This window comes from Hyla sarda, chromosome 2, assembly GCF_029499605.1.
Source record: "Hyla sarda isolate aHylSar1 chromosome 2, aHylSar1.hap1, whole genome shotgun sequence".
Taxonomy (NCBI): Eukaryota; Metazoa; Chordata; class Amphibia; order Anura; family Hylidae; genus Hyla; species Hyla sarda.
The window spans coordinates 79,924,628-79,942,249 of NC_079190.1; the positions used below are offsets into that span (position 1 = coordinate 79,924,628).

The following is a 17,622-nucleotide window of genomic DNA, read 5'->3' on the forward strand; positions in this document are numbered from 1 at the left end:
CCTCTGTCTGGACCATAAGAGGTTTGCTATGGGGATTCAATCCTTCTCTGGACAGCTCCCAAGACAGGTGTCATCAGAGAGCAGTTAGACAAAAAAAGAACTGAACTTCAGCAGCTAAGTACTGGAAGGATTAAGATTTTTTTAATAGAAGTAATTTACAAATCTGTTTAACTTTACGGAGCCAGTTGATATATAAAAAAAAATTTTTTCCCCTGGAATACTCCTTTTTAATGGCTGAATCAGTGTAAAGAGATCACCATGTCTGTGGGGTGGCATGGCTCAGAGCCAGGGGCTCTTTCACCCTATGGTGTTGCGGCAGGGGTGGTCCTCAGATGAATCAGGTGGCTGTGACATGCCAAGTGGGCTTGTACAAATTGATCACATGGTATACCGACTACCTGATGTTAGTTTTTATAATTGTGCTAAGAAGCAATAGATCAGCATACAACACGTGGTTGTGCAGCCATGCATTTTCTTCTGTATTTGTGTTGAAACCAAAGTCATGCTGGTGGTACGTGTGTCTGTAATACAGCTGCCAAAAATGTGCATGTAATACGCCTGTGGGAAACTGGCCTAAGGCTGGCTTCACAAATAGTATCTTTAGCCAATAGCAGAAGTGAGTTTAAAGGGGTACTCCACTGCCCCAGCATCCAGAACATTTTGTGCCGATTGTTGGGTGTGGGCTGTGAGGGTTGTGATGTCATGCACACACCCCCTAGTGATGTCACACCACCCCCCCCCTCAATGCAAATTTATGGGAGTGGGGCGTGGCAGCTGCCACGCCCCCTCCCATAGACGTGCATTGAGGGGGCATGGTGTGACATCACTAGGGGGTGTGTTCGTGACATCATGACCCCCATAGCCCGCGTTAGGAACAAAATGTTCCGGATGCTGGGGCAATGGAGTACCCCTTTAAAACAGAAAAATTGCAAATCTATAAATTATATATACATATATATTTTTTTGTTTATCTGTTTTTCTGTATCATTGCCACTCCTAGACTCAGCTAAAACCCTTGGCCAAAATACTGTGTTTGAACCCAACCTCAGTCAAAGCCACGTTTTATCATGCTTTTAGTCTATTGTTCTGTCTTATCCATAACATGTTATTGAGATATAAGCTTAAAGGGGTACTCCGGTGGAGAACATTTTTTTTTTTTAAATCAACTGGTGCCAGAAAGTTAAACAGATTTGTAAATGACTTCTATAAAAAAAAAAAAAAACTTTATCCTTCAAGTACTTTTTAGCAGCTGTATGCTACAGAGGAAATTCTTTTCTTTTTGAATTTCTTTGTTAACTTTTCCACAGTGCTCTCTGCTGACTCCTGATGCCCGAATCAGGAACTTTCCAGAGCAGGAGAAAATCCCCATAGCAAACCTCTCCTGCTCTGGACAGTTCCTGATATGGACAGAGGTGTCAGCAGAGAGCACTGTGGATGAGACAAAAAAAAATTCAAAAAGCAAAGAATTTCCGCTGTAGCATACAGCTGCTAATAAGTACTGGAATGATAAAGATTTTTTTTTAATAGAAGTAATTTAAAAATAAAATGTTTTCCGACCCAGTACCCCTTTAAAAAGCAGTGACTAGTCATGTAGTTACTATAGTTAAATCCAGGAGCTACATTACACGGACCAGTCCCCTTCATGTCACCAGGATTATACGGCATGAAGGTGTCGTGCGTCAGGGTATTGATGTTCTAGGTGCTGAATTTGCTGAGTAGTGGAGATATTGATCTCTTGGGATCAATTATCTTAATGCACATGCTGCACACTGTTACTTTTCTTTATGGATCCCCAATGATCTAATACATTGTTTCTCAACCAGTGTGCCTCCAGCTGTGGCAAAACTACAACTCCCAGCATGCCCGGACAGCCTTTGGCTGTCCGGGCATGCTGGGAGTTGTAGTTTTGCCACAGCTGGAGGCACACTGGTTGGGAAACGCTGCTCTAATAAAACAGTTCGGCTATGCTTGAGTTTTTTTCTGGCCGGACATGAGATGCAAAATTCATGGTGATCCCAGGAAAATGAGTTAAATCAGTTTTCACCACTGGCAGATAGTAAATAGACGGGTATCCAAACTAAAGGGGCAAATCTTACTAATGCCTAGATTTTCATTAATGGAAACTGTATAATATCTTCAGGGTTGTCGGCGATATTCGCAGTCATGGACCTTGCAGGTATTTTTTACTTTTACCTCGGATTGTTAGTGCCATGCATTAGGTGACTGTAGTGCTTTTTATAGGAATTGGGAAGTGCAGGTTGTACTGTGCCCCCTCCTGCCAGGACGCACGTAATGACTGCAGTGTTGTCGTGGTTGCTGATCTCTTCCTAAGTGAATGGCCTTTGCTCTGCCACGCTGTCCTAGGACCTAAGCACATCGCCCCGGGTTTAGACTTTCAACTTGCTGTCATGCTGCGCCTGGCCTCCCGGTGACTCCTTGGCCAGCTGATGTTTCATTAACCCTGTATGTGCCTGCCGAATGCTCTGTATAGCGACATGAATGCTATAAATACCCGCTTCTTGCATTGCTATCTGGTGGGTAGAGATGTTTACATGCTTTCCCAATAGAAGGTGGAGGTTTTAGGAGCTTCTTACGCTTGCTAGAGCAGTATTTCCTAACCAGTGTGCCTCCAGCTGTTGCAAAACTACAACTCCCAGCATGCCCGGACAGCCGAAGGCTGTCCGGGCATGCTGGGAATTGTAGTTTTGCAACAGCTGGAGGCACACTGGTTGGAAAGCACTGTGCTAGAGTGTCTGAGCAATAGTAACTGTAGAAAAGGGGGGGGGGGGGGGGGGGGTTGGAAAGAGACCGGAAGGCGGCACCTCGTGCATTACCCTGGATAGAGGGAGGGGGGAAATGTGCGTCTCACCCCGTATGGGGTTATTAAAGATGGTGTGGATCTGTGCAGCCCAAAGGTCCCAGGTGTAGTCGGATGGTGTCCTGTAGATAAACGGGATACAAATAAGAAAAAAAAAAACAACCTTGGCAGCAGACGCTCAGGATCCCAAAGGAAGTGGTCACACTCAGGTCATAAAGTGGCAAAGTGCAGCAACTTTATTTGATGTACAGCAATAAACAAGACGCGTTTCGGTGGGAAACTACCCCTTCATCAGATTGACTTTAGTATGTACTACAGTCATCTGATGAAGGGGTAGTTTTTTGCAACATCTGGAGGCACACTGGTTTGGGAAATACTGTTCTAAGGGTTTGTGCACGTAAAATAACTCCGCAAAGTACACTGTATACTAATACTTTGACACTATGGACCGTGTTTCAGTGGGGCTAATCTGTAACCTGAATCTCCCAAATACGATCGGGATAAGTGACATGTTGCTTATTTTGGCATTTTAATAAATGAGAATACAAGCCATATTTCAGTGTGAACTGCAACACATTTAACCAATAAAAAAAAACAAACAAAAAAAACAATGTGGCATGCAGTGGATTTTTTTTTTCAGCGCTCATTTTGGGGCATGATGCTCCCTAAATTGGGCACTGAAAAACTGTGTGAACCTGGCCCATAGGTCCCTGCACACAGTATCCGATGAAATACCTGCATGATAAAGTGCCCCTCTGCACAATTGTATATCGGGTCGAATGTATGGGCCTTGACGTTGATGGTGCCTAACTTTTTATTTATTTTTTATTTTTTTTGTCATTACTATAATATTCTTTTCCATCACCATCGTCTCTCATAGCATCACACCAGGTGACTATTTATGTACGGATTTATAAGTAGTCTGAATAAAGGGCACAACGTCTTTAGTGCCGTTTCTTCAGTGTCCTCTATTCGTGATCCATGACGCTCTCTCCAGCTCTTTCATTGTCTCTATTCTCCTTTGAATCCCTTTCACCACACTTCATAGCTCTTGGGCTTTTTAAGATGTCTTTGAAATGTGATCCCCCTGCATCTTCTAATCTTCATCCTGCAAGGAGCAAGGTGTTAAAGTGCAGTAATGGAAAACTTAAAGGGGCACTCCATTTTTTTTTATTTGACAGGGGCTGTGAAGTTAGTGTAGTCCATAATATAGTGTCCGTACCTGTGTGTGATGGTTTTCTCACAATTTTGTAATTTTTCTCCCCAATATTTATTTTTAACAGCATACAAAATGACTGTTGTCTCAGATTTTTCCCAGGTTGTAATGCGGCCAATACCTGATATCACTAGTCAGCTGATGACAGGGAGCCTGTCTGCTTCAATGGGTGGAGGGATCGCTTGGTGGGAGAGAGATCAATCTGCAACTAATGCAACAGCTGTAGGCACCCTGATTGAGCTGCATCCATTCAAAACACCTGTGGTTTTCATTTATGTTTCAATGGGTGGGGTGGCTGATATGTGGGAGGAAAATGGAATTATGGGATTTGTAGGCAAAAAAAGAAAACTGAAACAGGAAATACCAGTTCACAAATAGCTAGCTAGCTATTATGGTAATCTCACAACATAGCCATTTAGCCGCAAGACAAGTGCCGATCCTTCCTAAGCATGTCCATTACTGTCTGGCAGGTATATACTAAAATCACCTTATGGTGGATATCCCATTTAAAGGGGAACTCCACTGGAAAACCATTTTTTTTTTTTTTTTTTTTTTTGGTGCCACAAAGTTAAACAGATTTGTAAATTACTTCTATTAAAAAATCTTAATCCTTCCAGTACTTATCAGCTGATATATGCTACAGAGGAAGTTGTATTTCTTTCTGGAATTCTTTCCTGTCTGACCACAGTCCTCTCTGCTGACACCTCTGTCCATGTCAGGAACTGTCCAGAGTAGGAGCAAATCCCCATAGCAAACCTATCTTGCTCTGGACTATTCCTTATATGGACAGAGGTGTCAGCAGAGAGCACTATGGTCAGACAGAAAATAATTCCAGATAGAAATACAACTTCCTGTGGAGCATACAGCAGCTAAGTACTGGAAGGATTAAGAATAAATAGACGTAATTTACAAATCTGTATAACTTTCTGGCACCAGGTGATATAAAAACATTTGTTTTCCACCAGAGTACCCCTTTTAATTGTGCGGTTCATGTGTTGGACTATTGTCACACAAATGACAATACGTTCTATACTCCTGACGTTATCTCGCTCTGCAACAACCTGTCTGGTGACGGCAGAAATATTTGGTTCGTTTTCATCTTCAGGAAATGATTGGCGTTGTTGTGAAGTCATTATAAATATTCTATATTTTTAGAAAGATTTCAATGCAGTTATACCAGAAAAGTGACATCATTGTGTAGATGAATGTCCCAAATATGTACCAGATTGCGGTGAATTGTGAGCTGCGCTATAAAAGCTTTGCAGAGGAGGCAAACAGAAGCTTTCTGAATATTGAGCAGAGAAAAGGTTTGTACCGAATGGTTCTGTGACACAGTTATGTCAGACAGCTGTTGTTTACAAGCCATACGGCTGGCGTGTGGGCTTAGTGGCTCCCATATGTCACAGTCGTGCAGCATTTGTTTGTCTGGTGATGACTCAGACCACCTACCTAAATGAGCGCAGCCCTCCTAAACATGACGTATCCCAACAGAAGAAGGGCTGTATGCAGACTGTGTGTGTGAGCCACTGCTTATATAAACAAATTGCTTTCTAAAAAATGTTTTCATTTTTTTTGTTCTTGCTTCATACTTTATTATAGTGGGGGAAAAATGTCTCCATAGTTCCTCCGAAAAATTCAGCATACTTGTGCAGCCTCTGCAATGTGCTGTATGAGCTCTACTTTCCTTGTACACAGCCTATTTAATTCTTGATAGCAGACTGTTCCCCCCCCCCCCACCTTAACTGAGCTGGTCTATAAACCCCACGTAATCTCTAAAGATGACCATGAATTTTCAGTAACTCCAACATTTATCTCTCCCGAAAGCCATAGAAAGTGTGTGGTCAGCTTAAAGCCTGTTATCACGATATATACATATATATATATATATATATATATATATATATATATATATATATATATTACTCTGCCCACTAATACTGCTAATGCCCTATAACTGGTCATTGGGACAGGCAACTTCTGAGAAGGGTTTTACAGCTGTAATCCACCTACTACTAAGACGTGACAAGCCAGAGGGGCCCACCTCATCCACTGCACACGCTCAGAACTCTGGGAAATGGAAGTGGATGACCTGGGACCCTCACTGGCTGGTCAGTCATGTCTCAGTAGACTCATCTACAGCTAAAGACCGCGACTAGTTCTCAGGTGCTGCTCACCCTGACATCTAGTTACTGAACATTGCGGGATCGGGTGGAGTATAAGAGGTATTATGTGTTCCTGCTGATTTAATAACCTTTTTTCCTGATGGCAGGTTTTCTTCCTTTGCACTGCTTATCATAAGGTTCTGATGCATATAGTAAATGTTTTCATAGACCCCCATTAATTAAATGGAGTATCCTCTCTATGGAATAACAAATGTATGCACTGTGCTAGAGCCCAGCTCCGGACTGTATTCTTTGCTGTATACTCCGCTCCCACTGGATTACTGGCCATTACTTCCCGCTCCTGCAAGGTGTATCTGTGTCCACTCCTGCCCGCTAACATTTTGTCACAGCTTTTAGAGCTGGTACCGTGCCACACCACATGGCAGCATACTGAAAATCTCCCTGTAGTTTATAAAGGCGCAGGTGTGCTCTCTATGAATGTTCTGTCAAAAGATTACTCACATACATAAGCCAAAAAACTGCTTATACTGGCTCAACGTCTACTGTGCATCTAACACTGAAGATGGCATGGATCCAGGTGCCCCAGGCCACAGAGATCACACCCAGGGCATGAACGTGCAGCCCGGCTCAATTTCCTGTTATTTTTTTGGCACGCACAGTACATTGGTCATGTATCATCACTCTTGCCTAGCTGTCACACACACTTTTCTACATACCATAAGCCATAGTCAGTAATATTTAGAATTCTCTTCTCCTACATTACATGCAATCAAAATATTTATTATTATTATATATTATATATAACCATGGAAATGTTATTCCGGATCACAAAGTTTACATTTCACACATATATATACACAATATTTATACAGTAATAACAAGCATAATCTCTGTATACGCCCTTTAAAGGGAGTCTGCCACCCTTTAAAGGGGTTATTCATGGGTCAAAAATGATCTCCTATCCACAGGTTATGGGATAGCTAACTGTCTTGTGCTAGTCTGACAGCTGGCCCCCCATTTATCCTAAGTACAGGGGTCACATGTTACCCAAGTGAATGAGTAGCCGCACATAGCACCCTGTTAATTCTCTATGGGCTTCCCAACATTCGTGAGCTCCATATAGAATAAATGGAGGTCTGGGCGTTCATGTACGTTGCTGCTCCATTCACCCCAGGGACATTTGACCTCCATTCTCTGGATTGTGGGGTCCCAGCAGTCTCACCACCACCAGTCAGCTACCCTGTGAATGAGGGATACAATTTGATCTTAGCCTAATACCTTTAAACAACAATACTGTTTTTGAGTTTGTTGCTATAGCTAAAGCAATCTCTTAAAGGAGAACTCCCATTTATAAAAAAAAGGTTCCCCTATCTCCCGCACTGCGCCCCCCACACTCTGCATGAAAACAGTGGTGTTGACCACAGCAAGAAGCTGCAGCCAACACGCCCCCTCCATGCAGCTTTATGGCAGAGCCAGAGATTGCCAAGTGCCGTGCTATGACACTCACATAGAACTGCATGGAGGGGGGGGTGTTGGCCGCAGCTTTGTGCTGTGGTTCACACGTCCCATTCAGGTGGAGAGTCGGAGCGCCTTTCAGAAGATAATTGGGGGGGGAGGGGTCCCAGTGGTCAGGCCCCCCGCGATCTGACTATTATCCCCTATCCTTAGGATAGGGGATACATTTTATAAACAAGAGTTCTCATTTTAAAGATGGTTCAGGCTTAATGTTAATTACCCCCCTTAATAGTAATGGGGGTGGTACCGCTCTAATGAATAGCTCCGTTGGCCGGCCCCCTCAGGCTTTATTGTTGGCCACTCTGCCTGAATATGTCATCGTAAATCCATTCCAGTAACATCCGGTGCATCACACTGGATGGAGGAGATGGACTGGATTTATTGTCTTATCCTCGGACCTTGTTTTAGTCAATAAGTTGGGGTGTTAGCGCTATATAATATTTAGTAGATTATTACAATTATAGGATTATTACATATGAACTGCTTGAGGAGGAATAACACCTGTGGGTGTCTTATCCATGTTTCTTATTCACCCACTATTATCTGTCTATACAATGGTGAGAGGGCTTTACTAGTGATGACAATAAATATCCTGACTGAGTGATCTAAATATGGCTACACCCATGACTGCAAGATACTACAAGGAGGATTAGAGGCGAGTCACCCACTCTAGTCATCCAATTTCTTGTCTTGCTGGTAAAGAATAGTGAAAAGACTTGCAGTTCTCTAATCTAATGCAGGACAATGAATACTTCATGTATACATCAGTGTTTCCCAACTAGAGTGCCTCCAGCTGCTGCAAAACTACAATTCCCAGCATGCTCGGACAGCCTTCGGCTGTCCGAGCATGCTGGGAGTTGTAGTTTTGCAGCAGCTGGAGGCACTCTAGTTGGGAAACACTGATGTATACAATGACTTCTAAGTCTGCTGAATCTGATCAATCTACCATCCTGCCATGAGCATCTGAATTAAACTTTTTTCTGCAGCATTTGCCTGTATTTTATTTAAAGAGTACCTGTCAACAAAAAAACTTTTGATATTTTGTATATTACTGTATTCCAAACAACTTTCTAATTTCATGTATTTAGCCCCTTAAAGGGGTACTTCGCCCCTAGACATCTTATCCCCTATCCAAAGGATAGGAGATAAGATGTCAGATCGCCGCAGTCTCGCTGCTGGGGACCCCCGGGATCACCGCTGTGGCACCGCGCTATCACTACTGCGCAGAGCGAGTTCGCTCTGTGCGTAATGACGGGCGATACAGGGGACGGAACAGCGTGACGTTATGGCTCCGCCCCTCCTGACATCACGGCCTGCCCCCTTAATATAAGTCTATTGCAGGGGCGTGACGACCGCCATGCCCCCTCCCATAGACTCGTATTGAGGGGGCAGGTCGTGACGTCACGTGGGGCGGAGCCGTGACATAACGATGCTCCGGCCCCTGTACTGCCCGTCATTACGTGCAGAGCAAACTTGCTCTGTGCAGTAATGATGGCGGGGTGCCGCAGCGGTGATCCCGGGGGTCCCCAGCAGTGGGACCGCGACGATCTGACATCTTATCCCCTATCCTTTGGATAGGGGATAAGATGTCTAGGGGTGGAGTACCCCTTTAAGGACTCAGCATTTTTCCGTTTTTGCATTTTCATTTTTTCCTCATCACCTTCTAAAAATCATAGCGCTTTCAATTTTGCACATAAAATTCCATATGATGGCTTATTTTTTGCGCCACCAATTCTACTTTGCAGCAACATTAGTCATTTTACCAAAAAATCCACGTCGAAACGGAAAAAAAATTAATTGTGCGATAAAATTGAAGAGAAAATGTAATTTTGTAACTTTTGGGGGCTTCCGTTTCTACGCAGTGCATTTTTCGGTAAAAATAACACCTTTATCTTTATTCTGTGGGTTTCTTATGGTGAAAATGATACCCCACTTATTAGGGATTGACCGATTATCGGTTTGGCCGATATTATCGGCCGATATTCACGATTTTGGACATTATTGGTATCGGCAATTACTTTACTTGGCAATTACTTTACTTGTACATAGTTGGCATCCACAATATCAAGTGTGAGCCTCAGATCTTGCAAAAATGCCATCACTCTTCTGCCTATCGCACACTCATTTAGTGTTTTTCTGTGCACAAAAACACACACTGGCCCCCTGATACAAATGTGTGCATTGTAACATTCTTAGGAAACTGGTTGCAAACTTTTCAGAATATTAAAGGGGTATTCCAGGCAAAAACTTTTTTTTATATATCAACTGGCTACGGAAAGTTAAACAGATTTGTAAATTACTGCTATTAAAAAAAATCTTAATCCTTCCAATAGTTATTAGCTTCTGAAGTTTTCTGTCTAACTGCTCATTGGTGATGTCACGTCCCGGGAGCTGTGCATGCTGGGAGAATATCCCCATAGGAACTGCACAGCTCCCGGGACGTGAGTCATCAGAGAGCAGTTAGACAGAAAACAACAACTCAACTTCAGAAGCTAATAACTATTGGAAGGATTAAGATTATTTAATCAAAGTAATTTACAAATCTGTTTAACTTTCCAAAGCCAGTTGTTATATAAAAAAAAGTTTTGGCCTGGAATACCCCTTTAAAAGGAATAATTGAACATTTGTAATCATAGCCTGTATTGGGGTTGGTACCCCTGAAGCATAGCTTCCGTCAGAGATATGTGCACTGACCCCCATGTGCTTGTTTACTAGTAATAGTGTTGTGTGTTTATTTCCAGGCTCTGGATGTGCACCTTCACACTCGCTGTGTCCATGGGGGCCGTGCTCCTGCTGCCCTTCTCCATCATCAGTAATGAAGTGCTACTCTCTATGCCGCACAACTACTACATCCAGTGGCTCAATGGATCCCTCATCCATGGTGAGTGCAAGCAAACACTGTGACACTTATGTGAAGGAACAATAATTATACAGCAGACAATGTAAGAAAAGTGTAAGGAATGTACACGATGAACACATAAAGCTTGAAGTGAAATGGTTCAGCGAGATGCACGTAATTGGCTTCATTATTGTCAGACCAGAAATAATTTAGCATGTAATATATTGTGGAATTCGAAGAATTTGTTTAAAAATATCCAGCAGTACAAAAGACCTAAATAAAGATAAATTCTTCGCTGATTTATAGGCCTTAAAGAGTACCTATCATGAACTATACTCTCCAGAATCCCATCCCCCCCCCCCCAATCTGTCCCTGACTCTCACTGACACTATCCCTGTGTATCTTATAATTCAAAAGTGTCCTAGTCCTAATGTGAGGGAGGAAGGGGGCGTTGCCCGGCATAGAGACTGTGAACACAGCGGGCTGGAAGCCCTGAATCTTCTCCTCTGTTTACTACTACATGTGCAGAGAGAAGAAAGATCGGAGCTCAGATAGTAAAATGAATGAGGACATGCAGTAAGGCTGGGTTCACACTACGTTTTCTCCCATACAGGAGCGCATACGGCAGGGGGGAGCTAAAACCTTGCGCTCCCGTATGCCTTCGTATGCGCTCCCGTGTGTCATTCATTTCAATGAGCCGGCCGGAGTGAAACGTTCGGTCCGGTCGGCTCATTTTTGCGCCGTATGTGCTTTTCCCCCGGACCTAAAACTGTGGTCAACCACGGTTTGAGGTCCGGTCGTAAAAGCGCATACTGCGCAAAAATGAGCCGACCGGACCGAACGTTTCACTCCGGCCGGCTCATTGAAATGAATGACACACGGGAGCACATACGGGAGCATGAGGTTTTAGCTCCCCCCTGCCGTTATGCGCTCCCGTATGGGAGAAAACGTAGTGTGAACCAACCCTCAGGCAGAGTCAGGAGTATGGGAGCAGTGCTGAGCTTGTCGGTGTCCCGGCTGCAGTCTGAGATTTGGAAAGTGGAAAATTAAATAGAAAGAAGCATATTTTTTTTAATAACATTCAATTGGAAAGTTATTCTGCATATATTAATCTATAATATATCTTTTTATATGAAAGTACCCTTTAAATTAGCTTTTTTCCACATTTTGCCTTGTTCTTGTAGCATTTTAAAAAGATTCTGTCACGGGGTTCACATTTGAATGTTCTGGCGGGCACTAGGACTGCTTGGAAACGGTCTGTCTCATAAACTGCAATGCATTTCCGAGAGGAATCTGCAGGGCATGATTATTCTTTCTCCAGAAGCCAGAATTGGAATTTCTGATTCTGCCGTGTGCACAGTGCAGCAGTATCCAATTGAAAACAATAGGACTCTGCTGCAGTGGAATTTTCAAGCAGAATATTCCTGTAAAATTCCGCCATGTGAACATGGCCTATGAGTGAAAACTGCCAAGAAGTTTCACAATATTACTGGCGTGCTTTGGATGTCAAAATTGGGTGAAATTTGTAAACTCCCCTAGTATTGTGCTGTAATATGTGGTGGATGTGAATCCACCACATGTGAATTTTGTCTTAGACGTATAGGCATTAGAGACACATGTAGTTGGTGAGTGAAGAGCCATATGTGACAAGCTATTATCAATTTAACCACCAACCCAAAAGGGCGGGTAAGGGGCCATCAATACTTCAGACCTCAAAAAACCCCAGGAATCTCGAACACCACTCTTATCCTACCCTAACAAGTAACTTTTAATTTATCACCATTAAAATATCTATTTTATTGATAAGTTACCCTTTAGGGGTAGGCTAGGCTAAGAGCGGGGTTAATGATTCCTGGCTTCGGCCCTGGTTATTTTTTTTTTGTTTTGAAGCTATTATCAAGCCCCCAGAGTCATTGTGGGACTGTTCCTGTAGTCAAACTTATCTAACTTCATATACCTGCAGCCTTGTAGTTGAGCAGTTCTTTCATACAGTTAAGATCTGCGTCATCTTGTATTCTGCTATGGATTTAGTCTATTATTATGTCCCATCTCCGCAGGAGAATATATCCTCTGTGTGTGCTCTTGGCCTAAATCGTGCAAATCACACGGCACATCCTGTCCCACATTCTTGTATCTGCAGCCAAAAAAAAGCAGCGTAAACTACCTCCAAGGGAAATCATTCTTATCATTGCAAATATACTTTATAATATTGATAATGCTATGATCATAGGCTGAGTCAATTGTGTGGCAGATCTCTGAAACACTTATTTGGCCTAAAAATACTCATGACCTCATGCATAAAACATTCTGTCCATCCCAGAGTTAACGCTTTTTTCCCTCTCCTTTAAAGGCCTGTGGAACCTGGTGTTTCTATTCTCCAATCTGTCTTTAGTGTTTCTGATGCCGTTTGCATATTTCTTCACGGAAGCAGAAGGATTTGCAGGATCAAAAAAGGTAAAGCTGTGTAGGCTTGTGTAGGAGTCTTCCCTTAATCCTTTCCCAACCCACAATGTATATTAACGTAATAACCTATTTCAGTAGCCAGGGGCCGCAGCTATTAGCTCATCTTATTAGTTCTTTAGATGACAACTGAAATGGTTGGTAACAATATAGAAAAAGAAAGTCATAGATCAGCTCACCATTTCCTAAAACAGCAGCAGGCACTTAGTATCTGGTTCGGGAGCACGGATGCAGGGAACCGCTATTCCCCGTAGACCTAGAGGCATATGGAAAGGTAGTAGATCCAGATTCCCAGCAAAAATAAAATAAAACTTAACGTTTAATTACTAAATTATAAAAATTGGTATTCCAGTTAAAGAAAATGTAAAGTGACATGTCACTCTAAAAATACACAGGAGTGAATCGCCGACGCATCATGGCAATGATACCACCCATCAGAGATGTTTAAATAACAAAATACAAATGAATCAAACTGGGGCTGCAACGATTATTCGATAAAATTGATAACATTCGATAACTGGATTCGTTGTCGACGAATCCAGTTATCGAATAATCGGCTGATTCATTGGCGCCGGTGGTCAGAAGGCTGCTGCGGGCAGGGCGGTGAGATGCTAGGCCGCACCACCACAGTCTCTGATCATAAAGTCCCTGTCCCACCCTCCGCTGACCAACTGCTTACCAATCACACGTGCAGGGGAGGTAATCCCGACAACTGAAGGCCCCCCTCGGATGAGCAGTCACAGGCCCGCCCACTGCTCACACTGCCAGTAGCAAACTGAGCACTCCAGCAGTGACCACAGTGGTCCCACAGTGTAAGCAAATATCCCATTCCCATTATATAAGTGGTGTGCAAACATCCCCCCCCCAACTACAGTCTTAACAGCATGCACAATCCCCAAACAAGTCTGTTCCATGATGGGAGTAGTAGTCCTCCCTCACCACTGCAGTAGTCTGCTGTTGTCACCTCTTCTGAGCATGCTCAGAAGTAATGACTGATATTATAAACCGGGTGCAAATGGATGACATAAAGGCTCATCCGTCAGCCATAGACTTCAATGTTAAAAATAACGGCCGTTAATTTACCCGTTTTTTGTGACGGAAGAAAAATTTGTGCATGTGCCGTTTTTCTTCCGTCACAATTAACGTCAGTTATTCATGACGGACTATAACGGGTCATAAAGGATAATCAAAAAATCCCATAGACTTTAATGGGATTGTTTAACGGCCTTTAACGTGGCTTTTCTAACGGACATTTGTAACGGAGGAATTGTTATAGTGTGAAAGCAGCCTTAGTTGTGTGAACTAGAAATCGGTCATTCAATCAATTATCCTGTCATCTTTTCTCTAGCTCTTGTGTGAACCCGCCTAATGGTGATGGGATGGTCATTTCTAGTCTACTATACCCTGCGTCATACTTGTAAGCTTTTATTTAACTGGCTATGTATTTTTTCTCTCCTGCTTCCAGGGAGTCATGTCCAGAGTATATGAAACCTCGGTGGTTCTTCTGCTTCTCACCCTCCTGGTCTTCGGCATTCTCTGGGTGGCATCAGCAATTGTAGATGATGATGCAGCCGGAAGGGAATCTCTCTATGGTATGTCTTTTTTAGTTGAGTACGAAGATGCTGATGTCTTAGGGTTTTGTATTATAAATAATATAATAATGCAACTAGACAGAACTTAGTTTGTTGACTTGCAGAGAAATTGCCACATTTCTCTTTAGTCCTGCTTATGTAGGGACACATTTACAATTCAATGGAAATCAATTAAAAAGAAAAAGGAACAAGTCACAGACACTTTACTCTCAGCAAACTTTGTCTCACTGCCCCATAGACTTATACCTGGCCGTTCTCCTGATTGGTGTGGGGACACCGACCAATCAAAACACGGCCAAAATAATCTCTTATAACATCATAGAGACTTATCATAAGCTTTGATCGGTTTCATCTACTGCAGCAAAATTACAGTGAGGAGATAAAGGACTCCCTTCTACTCATTCATTCTAGCGATCTGTGGGGGTCTCGGCACCGTGACTGATCAAGACTTTTCACATGTCTCTATACAGTGTTTCCCAACTAGGGTGCCTACAGCTGTTGCAAAATTACAACTCCCAGCATGCCTGGACAGCCGTTGGCTGTCCAGGCATGCTGGGAGTTGTAGTTTTGCAACAGCTGGAGGCACCCTGGTTGGGAATCACTCCTCTATTACATGTAAAAAAAAAAAAAAATAGTTATAGTAATACTGTAAAAGCTCTCCCTTGTGGAGAAGTGGCAACCATGGACACCGTTTTCCTCTCTCCTTTCAGATCTCTGGGAATACTACCTCCCATACCTGTACTCGGGCATCTCTCTCTTTGGTGTACTGCTTCTTTTATGTAAGTATGATGTGAATTTACATTTTTTTCCCATCAGATAGGGTTAAAAGTGAGCTTAAATGAGCTAATCTGTTACTATGGTTATAGTTGTATCCTACATAGTTTATATGTAGTTGATAGTTTAAGCCAGTATTTCTCAATCAGGGGGCCTACAGATGTTGCAAAACTACAACTCCCAGCATGCCTGGACAACCTTTGGCTGTCCGGGCATGCTGGGAGTTGTAATTTTGCAACACCTGGAGGCACCCTGGTTGGAGAACACTGGTTTAAGCAGAGGTCTTTAGATTCTTATGAACAGTAGTATCCTTTGTGTTGGTTGGCCCTGGAGGCGATAAGGTCAGTATATTGCGGTCACATGAAGAGTATGTATGGACTTCCTACCAATTAGCTTGGAGAGAGGCTAAAATGTTGTGTATGTGGGTGACTAAAAGTTTTCCTCAAACCGTCACCATTCTTTAATTTTCTTATATTTTTGTAGTTTGTACACCATTAGGACTATCCCGGATGTTCTCAGTTACTGGAAAACTGCTTGTCAAACCTCGGGTAAGTATATATGTCTGTTAAGGCTTGTCCTTTTCATTCATTTCTGCTGTGTTTACTTTGAATTGCCAAATATTTATTCCAAAACAAAGTGGCTGTTATTGATGGTAGTGAATTAGAAAAGGTTACATGAGATTACAAAAACACACACATAAATGTATGAATGTATATGTACACACACACACTGACACACACATAAATGTGTGTGTGTGTGTGTGTGTATATAATATATATACACACACATACACACATACACACACACACACATACACACACACACACACACACACACACACACACACACACACATACACACACACACACACACACACACATACATACACACATATACACACACACACATATACACACATATACACACACACACATATACACATACACACACAGTGATCCCTCAACTTACAACAGCCTCCACATACAATAGTTTCAACATACAATGGTCTTTTCTGGACCATTGTAAGTTGAAACCAGACTCAACATACAATTCTACAGACAGTCCAGATCTATGAAATGTGTCAATGGCTGGAAAAACTGACCAATCAGAATGAACATTCACTGGTAAAACCCCTGTATTACTGAAGAGCATGCACTGAATTCCTGTCTGGTAGCGCCCACTACAGTACAAGGAGGTATTACATGTTCTGTACTCTTTACCTGTGCCACAGCTGCTCCTTTGGACACCAGGTGAGGGCGGCTCCATTTTCCTTTTTTAGGACATTGCGTGTTCTGTACAGGACCCTGAAGAAGCTCCTGTCCTCTACATAGTCAGGGATTTACAGCTTCCAGAAGATCTTTTTTTTACTTTTATATATGTATGGACTTGCTTTATCTAGATTAGTTATATATTTATTTTTGTTTATTCCTCACTTTTTCCTATTTTTGGATGACATTTTGGTGGCTTCAGAAACAATTATCAGGTTTCCATAGAGTTATGGTTTCAACATACAATGGTCGTCCTGGAACCGATTACTATTGTAACTTGAGGGACCACTGTATATAATAGTGTGTGTGTGTGTGTGTGTGTGTGTGTGACAATAGTCTTGACTAGAAATTCCCATGACTTGTGTAGTTGTTGATTTATTGGGCAGTACATTTACATGTGAACACGGCTCAAGCTGTACTCTTAGTTTTGGTGACTTTTGTCCTCACAGCTGCTGGAGAATTTAGAGGAACACCTGAGCTGTACTGCATTTGAAGAAGCGGCCATATCCCGTAAGATCTCCAGTAAGTATCGGATCTGTGAGTTGAGTATTGCTCAGTGACATCATTTCCTGCCTCATCACTTTTTTATACTTTTTTATTTTACAGCGAAGGCATCTTGCTGGCTTAACCTGAACATGGAGGCTCTACAGAAAAGGCTATTAGCTATAAAGAGCCACAGAAGAACATTAGGTGAGAATGGCTTTGCTTGGACTGTGTAAGGATGCCTTTACTCAATAGATCATTACTGTATGTTATCTGTCGGAAACCATAGAAGAATTGTGCACACATGATCTGTCATCTATCCTGTCTCATTCTATGGATGATATCACAATGAGAACTCCATTCAAGTATTGTAAAGGTGATGTAGTCTGCAGTCTAATGTCACTTAAAGGGGTACACCACTGGCCAGTGTTCCAAATGCTGTATTTGCACTGCAAGGGTTGGTCACGCTCCTCGTGACATCATGGCCATGCCCCCTAAATGCAAGTCTATGGGAAGGAGCGTGATGGCAGTTGT

At 42.6% G+C, this 17,622-nt stretch overlaps 1 protein-coding gene across 5 annotated transcripts in view; it reads left to right on the forward strand.

Moving 5' to 3' along the window:
- Positions 1-17,622, forward strand: part of LMBR1L (limb development membrane protein 1 like) — a 72,392-nt gene that overhangs the window by 32,312 nt on the left and 22,458 nt on the right. For all 5 annotated transcript variants that reach the window (XR_008889604.1, XR_008889603.1, XR_008889606.1 and 2 more), the window contains exons 4-10: positions 10,414-10,553; positions 12,862-12,965; positions 14,437-14,563; positions 15,274-15,342; positions 15,821-15,885; positions 17,055-17,127; positions 17,212-17,295. Coding sequence is in view for 1 of the 5 variants with exons in the window: in XM_056562213.1 (XP_056418188.1) it covers positions 10,414-10,553; positions 12,862-12,965; positions 14,437-14,563; positions 15,274-15,342; positions 15,821-15,885; positions 17,055-17,127; positions 17,212-17,295 (662 nt within the window). In the remaining 4 variants the exon portion in view is untranslated. The remainder of the gene's footprint in view (positions 1-10,413; positions 10,554-12,861; positions 12,966-14,436; positions 14,564-15,273; positions 15,343-15,820; positions 15,886-17,054; positions 17,128-17,211; positions 17,296-17,622) is intronic.